Below are 9,920 nucleotides of genomic sequence, written 5' to 3'. Positions count from 1 at the left end.
TCCGCCCGCGCCGCCGCCGCTCTGCGCAGGCGCCGCCCACGACCCGGTGCGGGGACAGCGCCCGGCGCCACCGGCCCGGCCCCGGGAACGCCCCGACCCCGACCTCGACCCGGCGGCAGCACGAGGCGGCACACAGGAATCGCGCTGCTCCTTTATTGGTACAAAACGGCGGCGAGGGGGTGGTGACGGCACGGCCTGACCCCGGGACAGCCCGGGGTGGTGACGGCACGGCCGGGCCCCGGGACAGCGCGGGGTGGGGGGCGGACCCCCGCCCCCGGAACCTCCTGCTGCCGCCCGTGGGGGAGGGGGTGGGGGCAAGGCTGCCGCTGCCCTTTGAAAAAGAACCTGAGCAACAAGGGCAGCACCGCGGACACCTCGCCATCCCCCGGTCACCGGCACCGCTCTGCGCACCGAGGATGGGACAGCACCGGGAAAGCAGCCGGGTGCCAACCGCCCAGCTCCTGGGACCACGGATGGAGTGTGGATTGGTGGGGACACAGCAGATCCATGAGATCCAGTCCCTGATGTCGGAGGGTCCCGCTGGAGCCGGGGGCTGCCCACAATAAATACAAATAAATACGGATTCCAGGCATGGAGCACGCCTGGACTGGACCCCATCCCCCTCCTCCCCTGGGTAGAGGGTGAGCACCCCCTCAGGCACAGCCGCAGGGAGACCACCACTCCCTTCTGAGGCACGGCTCTGGGAGCAAGGAATGTCCCTAAATGTCCCCTCTCCGTGGGCCACAGGAGAGGCCATCCCTCTCTCCTCCTCACTGGGGAGGATTGGTCCTTTGGGGCAGAGGAAGACCAGCAGCAGGGGCTTGTGCAGGTCCAGAAAGCCAAGGGCTGGCAGGTGGGCATGGCTGGCAGCTCAGGGCCTCTCCTGGGGGCAGGGATAGGGGTCAGCCCTGCAGCAGGCCTGGCCTGTGGTCCTGTGGCCAGCCAGCTCAGCAGTCTATGCTGTCGCTCTCACACCAGGCCGAGGGGCCATCGGTGCCGAAGTATCTGTCTCCAAAGTTACCTGGCAGAGAAAGGGACAAAGTGAAGGGTCAGCACCAGCACCAGCCCCATCAGAGTCCCTTCAGTGTGGCCACAAGGTTACCCCTAGGGTTGCTGACCCTGGCCACGAGGTACAGCATGCCCTGGTCCCCCTCACCAATGCCCGGGATGATGTGGAACTCCTCGTTGACCCGCTTGTCCACAGCAGTGGTGATGATGTGGACGCGGGGAAAGGCATAGGCCACAGAGTGCACCCCCATTTCCGCCATCAGCAGCGACAGCAGGAAGATCCTGTCCTCCTGCACATCGTGGTCCTGTGGAACATGGGGGTATGAGCGTCCAGCTGGGCCCAGAGGGCCCCATGCCCCCACCTGCCTACCCGGCCCCTCACCAGCAGGACGCGCACAGCCATCATGGCCGCGGCCCCCGTGGACACGGTGCTGTCCATAAGGATGACGTAGTCCTCGCTGATCTCCTTGGGCAGACGCAGGTAGTGGAGCTGGGGAGGGAAGGAGGGTGGTTGGTGACCGGCCAGTGGTGCATGGCTGTGTGCCAGGCTGCAGCAGGACTCACCTCAGGCTCCCCTGTGTCCAGGTTGGTCTGGATGAGAATCTTGCCCAGGCGGATGTCCTTGCAGACAGCGGTCAGGGCCTGCTCCATGGTCTCGCCTGCTCGCAGGATGGAGACGCCGGTGATCTGGGAGAAGGGCAGGGACACGTGCTGGGTGCTCCTAATGCGTGCCAACCCCAGTAGCTGTGCACTCATGGGGAGCAGGGATCGTGTCTCACCCGCTGCCTGTGGAACCGCTTCCCCTCGTACATCGTGCCCTGGGGCGTCTCCACAGTGACCGACTGCAGAAAGGGGAGCACAGCAAGTGTGGGGGGAGCCAGACCCCATGTGACTGGGGGCACCCAGCAGGGAAGATGGGGACGGGGTTGTGGCTGCACCCAAGAGCGGTCACTCACCTTCAGCGGCAGGAATGACAAGGCATGTTCAATCAGCAGCCGCATCAGGCGCTTGGAGTAGAAGATAAATTCATCCCTGGTCGTGTCCTTGTTCCTGGAAGGGATGACACATGTGAGGCGGGAACAGAGCCCCTGCCATCCCCTGCAGACAACCAGCATGGCGAGCAGTCCCAGTCTGTGGGAACCAGAGCACTCTTGGAGTGACACAGTCAGTGATCACCAGCATTTTGGGGCTCACTAAGACCTCAGCTGTAGTCTTAGACAGGACCACAGAGGCAAGAGAGGGGCCTAGCTACCCCAGGAGGGAGATGCAAAACCAGCTACAGACATCAGAGAGCTGGGAGAGAATGGGGAGTAGGAACAGGTCAGGCAGGACCATCAGTCCTGGAGCAGCACAAACTCAGGAGCAGTGGGTGAGTGCTGGGGAGCCCAGGGGGGGAACAGGAGCAGAGCCAGGATGGACTAGGACCCCGCTGTGGAAGGGGACATAGTGTACCATGGCTGAGCATGCTGGGTGACAGAAAAAAGTTGAACATGTCCCCAGCTCTCCCCTCTACGTACCAAGTCAGATAAAGCACTGCCAAGAACCAGGTGACTCTGAAATACCCATAGTGCCCTTTTCACAGCTCTGATGTACTGAAGGCAGCTAGAAGTAAAACTAACACAAACCAGAACAAAGCTATCATGGGGCTGCAATTCCCAGGAAACCTCTCCCCATCCCCAGGAGGGGTAAAGCCAGCCCTGCATGCAGGGCATTAACCCCATGGCAGAGGGGAAGTGGACAGCTTTTCGTACTGGGAGCACCCCTGGCCACCAGCCTCGTGGGGAACATGAGGACAAAGACGTCCCACAGACACTCCTTGTTCCCAGATGGAAGAGGTGGAGCTGGCAACACTCCTGAAGAGGCAGAAGGATATTGAATATTTTTACTCTGTATTTTAAGACATCATCTGCCATTTCTTACACCTTGCTGGATGACAGACAGCCCCAATGAGGCACTCGGAGGAGGATGAACAGTCACTGCTGTCCCTGTGTGTTCCTGCAGCCATTCCAGGGTCGCTCATAGCTGAGCACCTGCAGTGACCACGGCATATGGACATCCCAAATCCCTGGGCACAGCCAGCACCACCAGGGAAGGCAGAAAATCAGTTCTGGTCTGGAAGGAACAGGCACCCTGCCTACGGCTCCCAGTGTGGGCTGTCAGCATGCACGCACAGGTGGACTGCACCCCCACATCCACCCACAGCAGCTTGGGAACAGCAAAAGCCCAGCAGCCTCCCTGCCTCCACGGCAGCCTGTCCTGTCCCAGCCAGCTGCCCCCACTGAGACCCACAGCAGCTGTGCTGGCCCCTGGCTGGGTGGGACGGGCCCCACACTGCTCCCACAGAGGCAGGTTTCTCTGGGGATGGGGGAGCACCCCTGGCCCCAAGTGCACAGACACAAACAACCTTGAAGCTTCTCCTTGCCCGGGACGCAAGCAGTGCAGGGGGAAGGGCTGTGCAAGGGAGGACAGCCCAGACATGCTTGGCAGCAGCAGGGTACCAAGATCACTCCATCAGTGCTGCCATCCCACCTCCTCAGCTGGCAGAGCACTGCCAAAGGGGCCATCGCTGTCCCCATAGCAGTCCCCTCACCCCACGGCGTCACTGCCTGGGTGAAGCCTGAGGAAACACGCTGCTCCTATCCACAGAGGAGGCAGATGAACCTCAGCACACTGCAGCACACTGGGAGCCTGCAGCTGGGCATGGCAGCACCACAGCTGGCTCTCCCGAGGACCTCAGCTTTCCTTGGCATGCTCAGATGACAGAGGGACCAAGAGCATCTACCTGGGGCCAGATCATGGCATCAGCTCTGCACATGAACTGGAGCCAGCTGGTACAGCCAGGCATGAATCTGGGCATGAATGGGTTACAGAATCCCAGAATGGTTTGTGTTGGGATGGACCTTAAAGGTCATCTTGTCCCACCCCCTGCCACGGGCAGAGGCACTTTCCATTAGACCACATTCCTCCAGACCCTGTCCAACCTGACCTTGGGGCAGCCAGCTTCCCTGGGCAACCTGTGGCAGAGCCTCACCACCCTCACAGAACTTCTTCCCAGTATCTCATGCAACATGCCCTCTGGCAATGGGATACCTTTCCCCCTCATCCTGACACTGCATCCTTCATACTCCATCTCTTCTCAGCCTCATGACTCAAACTGTGCAGCTATTCCAGTGTGGGACTCATTTTCAGTTTCTGTCTCTCCACGACAGCAGAAAATTGCTCTAGAAAGCGCTTCCCCCGGATGCCAGCCTGGATCTGCCATGACGATGCTCATCTGCTGCCACCAACACCCTCCCAGCAGACAGAGGGGTGGAGCATGAGGAGCCTCTGTTGTGGAACAACAGGGAATGGTGCTGGCTGGCATGCCAGGATTGACCATCTGCATCCTAGAGAACTGCACTGGGAAAGACCGGACAGGAAAAGGAGGGAGAAGAATCCTGGCTCACAGCTCTGCGGTGATGCAGGCACAGGGTTTGACGTGTCAAGGTGCTTGGAAAGGCTGTGCTGGTGGGAGCAGCAGCACTCCATGAGCACTGCTGCTGTGTGTAGGGCCAGTGGCACCGCGGCAGCTGAAACCTGGTTCAGTGGAAGGTTCCCTGCCGATGTCAGGGACTGAACTAGGTAGCCTCTAAAGGTCCCTCCCACCCAAACCACTGTGTGATTCAATTAATAAAGACAAGAGACAGATCTGCCAAGATGCAGTAACCTTGCACATGGAGGTGCAGGAAATGTGGCAAAAGGTGTGTTTGATCCTCACCAGGTCTCTAAGAGCCCAAGAGAAGGGCACCAGGCAAAAGCAGCACCTCGGGAGCAGAGGGTCATATGTGGTGACCAGCAACAGCCCCACGTCATGCTCAAGTGACACAGAAGCCAACAAGTGCTGCCAAGTCTCATCAGAAACGCATGCTGCCTCGCCGTCCCCTAACACACACACCCAGGGGAGCTCCTCAGCTCAGAGGTTCAGGAAAGGCACTGCCCCAGCAGGATTTGAGGGGGTAGCTGACAGGCCAAGTCAATGCTCCTCAGAAAAGTGGCATTTCTTATATACCATCTGGAATGGGCTCAGCTGCCTCCCTGCCACCCCTGGCCCTGCTCCCACGTGGCATCAGGACAGCCACAGCCACGTGAGGCCAATAGTGCTGCAGCCCTGCAGCCCCAGGCAAAGCCCGACCCACTCCCAGGGCAGCTCAGCACAGCCTAAGCCTCAGAGGATTAAGGTCATCAGGCACTTGTGGTACAAAGGTGGAGCCACAGCCTGGGGGAGGGACATGGGCACTGGCAGAGGGTCACCTGAGCTGCCACATCACCTGTTCTACTGCTGTGACCTGTCTCTGAGCCTGTGCTGCCACAGGAGGAAGGAGTCAGGAGAAGGAAAGGAGGTGCCCAGCCTGCATGTGGTCATGAGTATCAGAAGATCATAAACTGTTGGGTTGGAAAAGCCCTTTGCGATCAAGTCCAGCTGCTCCCCCAGCACTGCCAAGGCCACCTCTAGCCCACCTACCCAAATGCCACATCCATGTGGTTTCTAAATTCCACCAGGGATGGAGACTCCATCACTACCTGGAGCAGCTGTGAGGAGGCTGGACAAACCTTTCCATGAAGAAATTGTTCCCAATATCCAACCTAAATCTCTGGAGCAGCCTGAGGCAGTTTCCTCTTGTCCCTTATTCCATGGGAGCAGAGCCTGACCCTCACCTGGCTGCATCCTCCTGTCAGGAAGCTATAGAGACCGAGAAGGTCCCCCCAAGCCTCCTTTTCCCCAGGCTAAGCCCCCCCCCCCACCTCCATCAGCTGCTCCTGGGACTCCAGGCCCTTCCCCAGCTCCGATCTTTTCCCAGGACATGCTCCAGCCTCTCAATGTCTCTCTTGTCAGGAGGGGCCCAGAATTGCCCCAAGACTGGAGGTGCCCCAGTAGTGCCCAGCTGGGACAGCCCAGGTGCCATTGGCCTCTTGCCCACCTGGGCTCATGTTGAGCCACTGTCAACCAACACCCCCAGGGCCCTTCCAGCTTTCCAGCCCCTCTGTCCCAGCCTAGAGCACTTCATGGGGTTGTTGTGACCCAAGGGCAGGACCTGGCACTTGGCCATGTTGACCCTCACACCGCTGGTCTCAGCACATCGATCCAGCCTGTCCCAATCCCTCTGCAGAGCCTTCATCCCACCCAACTTGGTGTCATCTGCAAACCTACTGAAAGTGCACTCGATCCTCTCCAGGTCTCTGATAAGGACAGAAGGTTACACTTTCCAAACCAACATACAGGTGCCATAGCAGCCACAGAATGAGCAGGCACAGGAGGACCTGATTGAGCTCAACATCCCCTCTCTGCTGTGCAGAAACACATGTGGCAGCTGACAGAGTCTACAGCCACAAAAACAAGGAACCTCTCAGTAGTCCTGAAGCCCTTGACCCTCCTCTAACTAATGCTACAGTCATCTGGAGAAAAGGAGCATCAGAGGGCAATGAAAAGATCAAGAGTGGTGAAGTCATAGAAACACCTGCCCAGGTTCCTTCTCTAAGGTGGCTCTAAATGCAAGTGTCCTGGGAGAGGAGCAAGGGGTACCTTGCTCCATGCCACCAGCTGCTCCACCTGTGCTCCAGTGAGGAAAGAGCCAACCAGTCCCCTCCCATTGTAGGAAAAGCCTGCCCTTGGCTCAGGAATCACCCAAAGTAGATGTGCAGAGATCTGGTCACCAGAGAAGTGCCTGTGGGACCAGGGCCAGCTCCATTCAGCTATTCTGCTCCAGGCCAACACCCACAACTGAGGTCCCAGGGGCAAAGGGGAAGAACTCACCCCAGGCCTTGTGGTGTGACCCCACCAAACAGCCTAGAGAACAGGCCTGGGGGCAGGGATGTACCTGATGATGGTGTGCATGCCCCGCACCTGCGGCGTGCTCTCCAGGACACTCAGCGTCTTTGGCAGTGGCTGTCCTTGGTGGGCGGAGGCCAGGGCTGCCCTGCAGTGAGGAAGGGGGTCAGAGCTGTGCAGCACACGCAGAGCCACAACATAGGGCCCTTGGAAGGACATGACCCTGCCAAAGGAAGGCTCCAGGAGAACCCCCGTGCAAGGTGGGCATCGTGCTTGGCCTTCCTGCCTGGATCCTGAAGAAGGCCCCAAGTCTGATGCCAGGTATGAGATCCCAAAGCTGGACTACCCAAAAAGACTGGAGCGAACCTCCTGGACCACACATCCTGCTGCTGCAGCCTCTGCAGCACCAGCCTTGGCCAGCACCAGGACCAGCAGCTTTGCAGGGCAGGACACTGCCATGCACCCCAGGATCGGGCTGCACACTGTGCAAAGGATGAGGGCTGTCCTGCTCAGATGGGACATGAACTGCCAGGAACATGGACCACACATGGCACTTTTCCTGCTGAAGCCAACAGCCCAGGACAACCCAGCAGCTGAGGCAGAAGCCCTGCTCCAGACAGGGATGGGACCAGGACAGGGACCTGGCCACATGCATCAGCTACAGTGTAGGATGTGTCACGCAGAGCCCACAGCTGCAGCCAGACAGGCCCCAGGAAGCTGACAACAGCCTCTGCAGCACCGGGGAGCAGAAGCTACACTTAGGCACGTCAGCGAAGCTCTGCCAGCAGGGACAGAGAGGCAGCAAGACTTGGAATCCAGTGGATGCCAGCAGCCCCCCACCCCAACCCAGAACTGGCTCCTCTGCAGTGGTGGGTCCCACATACCTGACTGTAATCTCCCGCTGGATGGTAGAGAGGTCATCAGCGCAGCACAGGGGAACAGGAAGGACACCCTGTCAGTCACTCACAGGCCAGCACAGCCACCAAAACAACCCAGGTGGCTCCCCACCCTCCACCCCAGTGCCCGCCTCACAGATCTGCTCCCCCAAGCACCATGCCGGGGCCTTCTGAGAACAGAGGGGCGATGTCAAGACTCCCCCCAGGTGCTCCAGGAGCACAGGTCTGTGTGCAGCCACATCCTGCTCTCTGCGTGCAGGACCCTTCTCCTCCTCACCCCTGGCTCACCTTCTCCAGCTGGCTGTGCACATGCTGCACAATGAGGTCCAGCGCCACGAAGTTTTCCCCACCTGAGAGTGGAGCAGAGGAGCCGGGTGGGGCGGAGGCTGACCCACCCCTGCCCCAGAACACCCGCTCCCAGCGCTGGGGTCAGCTCTGGCCTCACCCCTGGGCACCACGATGTCAGCAACCTGCACGGTGGGCTCAATGTACTGCTCAAAGGCTGGCTTCACAAACTTGTTGTACTGCTTGATGACCCCTGCCACATCACGCCCGCGCTCCATGATGTCACGCTGCAGCCGCCGCACCAGCCGGATGTCAGAGTCCGTGTCCACGAACACTTTCATGTCCAGAAGCTGGAAAACTGGGAGGGGTGAGCACCCCCCTATGCAGCTCTCATCATACCTGTGTTACTCCCCTCTACCACGCAGCGATGGCACCCAGCATCACCTCCCCTGAGGCCTCTGACACGTAGTGCTCTGGCAGCAAGTGGGATGACCTCTCCCTCCGCAGCCCCCACTGCTGCAGTGGCACACAGGCCAGTGCCTGTCCTGCTGCAGCACATCCCCTCCCGGGCCAGCGGCCACCTGAGGCAGCGATACCTTGAGCAGCTCCTTGTTGGCAAAGGCCAGGATCCCTTCGAACACGATGACATTGGCCCCATACACTGTTTTCTGCAGGCAGACAAGAGCTGGGCTTGTCCTGTTTCTCTCATGTGCCACGGCAGCACCAACACTGACACAGACAGTGCCCTGACGCCCCTGGGCTCTCACCACTGTGTTGGGGCTCCCATAACTGTTCCGCAGCACCCAATGTCTTGGAGCCCTAGTTCATCCCTGTGCATGATGCTCCAGCCCAGGACAGACCCTGAACCTTGCTACAGATCCTCTCCCCAGTGCCAGCCCCCGGCACCCCTTCACACTGAGCCCTTTCCTCATATCTGTGCAGGCCTGTTTGCAGATCCACCCACAGTCTCCCCAGAATCCTGATGTCCCCCACTCCTGATGACCCCCAGCCGCCCCTTCCCTTTAGCCTTCCAGGCCCTGCAGACCCCAGAGGTGCTCCCCTTTCCCACTACTCTGCCACCCAGGCCCAGCCCGACCCCTGCGGCACCCACCCACTCGCGGCGCCGGCTGTGCGTGGTGAAGTCATACACCGGCACCTTCACGCTCTTGCCCTTCTTGAGCTTGCGCAGGACACTGACGAGCAGCTCGAAGTCAAAGGCATCGGGGTGGTCGAAGTTGTAGTCGCTGCGGGCTGCCAGCGCCTGCTGCCCCTCATCCAGCACCTGCAGGCACCGGCACTGCTCAGCGCCATGCCGGATGCCCGGACCGGGGCACCAGCACGACTCAGCACTGCGCCGGATCCTGGCATCCACAGGCACCAGCACCGCTCAGTGCCGCACCGGATCCCTGCAGCCCCGAGCATCAGCGCCGCTCTGCCGCGCCTTGGAACCGCGAGTATTGGCACCGCTCAGCGCTGTACCGGACCCCCGTACCCCCGTCCCGCACCTTGTAGAAGGAGTCCATGGAGAGCAGCACGACCCAGGGCACGTCCAGCGCCTCGATGATCCGCGTCGCCACCGTGGTCTTGCCTGAGGCGCTGCCGCCGCACAGGCCTGCGGGGAGCGGCGGGGCACCGCCCCGGCCCCGGATCCGTCACGGCCCCGGATCCGGCTCCAGCCCGGTCCCAGCCCCTCCTGGGCCGTCGCTCGGGCCCTGGTTCCACGACTTCCGACTGCAGCCCGATCCTGGCCCCGGTCCGGCCTCCATCCCCTCCCCGACCCGGTCTCGGTTCCATCCCCTTTCTGGCCTGGCTCCATCCCCTCCCCTCCCCGGCCCCGTCCCACCGCTCACCGATGACAAAGGCCTCGTCCACGGGCGCGCCGGTCTCGCTGTACCAAGGCGGCCGCCCGGCCGTGTAGATGGTCC

General features: G+C 60.6%; 1 protein-coding gene across 1 annotated transcript; it reads right to left on the bottom strand.

Annotated features, from left to right (window-relative positions):
• Window positions 1-139: 139 nt before the first annotated feature.
• LOC121665382 (uridine-cytidine kinase-like 1) lies at window positions 140-9,918 on the bottom strand (the record flags this gene model as incomplete). The annotated part of the gene is made up of 14 exons (XM_042029483.1): window positions 140-1,021; window positions 1,157-1,313; window positions 1,391-1,498; window positions 1,573-1,695; window positions 1,788-1,850; window positions 1,965-2,058; window positions 6,864-6,962; window positions 7,699-7,715; window positions 7,999-8,060; window positions 8,156-8,345; window positions 8,592-8,663; window positions 9,107-9,277; window positions 9,501-9,607; window positions 9,846-9,918. Coding segments are annotated over 14 exons (1,410 nt in total), but the record flags the coding sequence as incomplete, so codon positions are not given.
• Between the last annotated feature and the right edge of the window lie 2 nt (window positions 9,919-9,920).

The sequence above is a fragment of the Corvus kubaryi genome, unplaced genomic scaffold, assembly GCF_017639235.1.
Source record: "Corvus kubaryi isolate FWS band 111438036 unplaced genomic scaffold, C.kubaryi_AGA036_p1.0 37323, whole genome shotgun sequence".
Classification (NCBI taxonomy): domain Eukaryota; kingdom Metazoa; phylum Chordata; class Aves; order Passeriformes; family Corvidae; genus Corvus; species Corvus kubaryi.
Note: the sequence above shows the minus strand (reverse complement) of the source record. Positions and strands in the feature narration are given on the sequence as shown.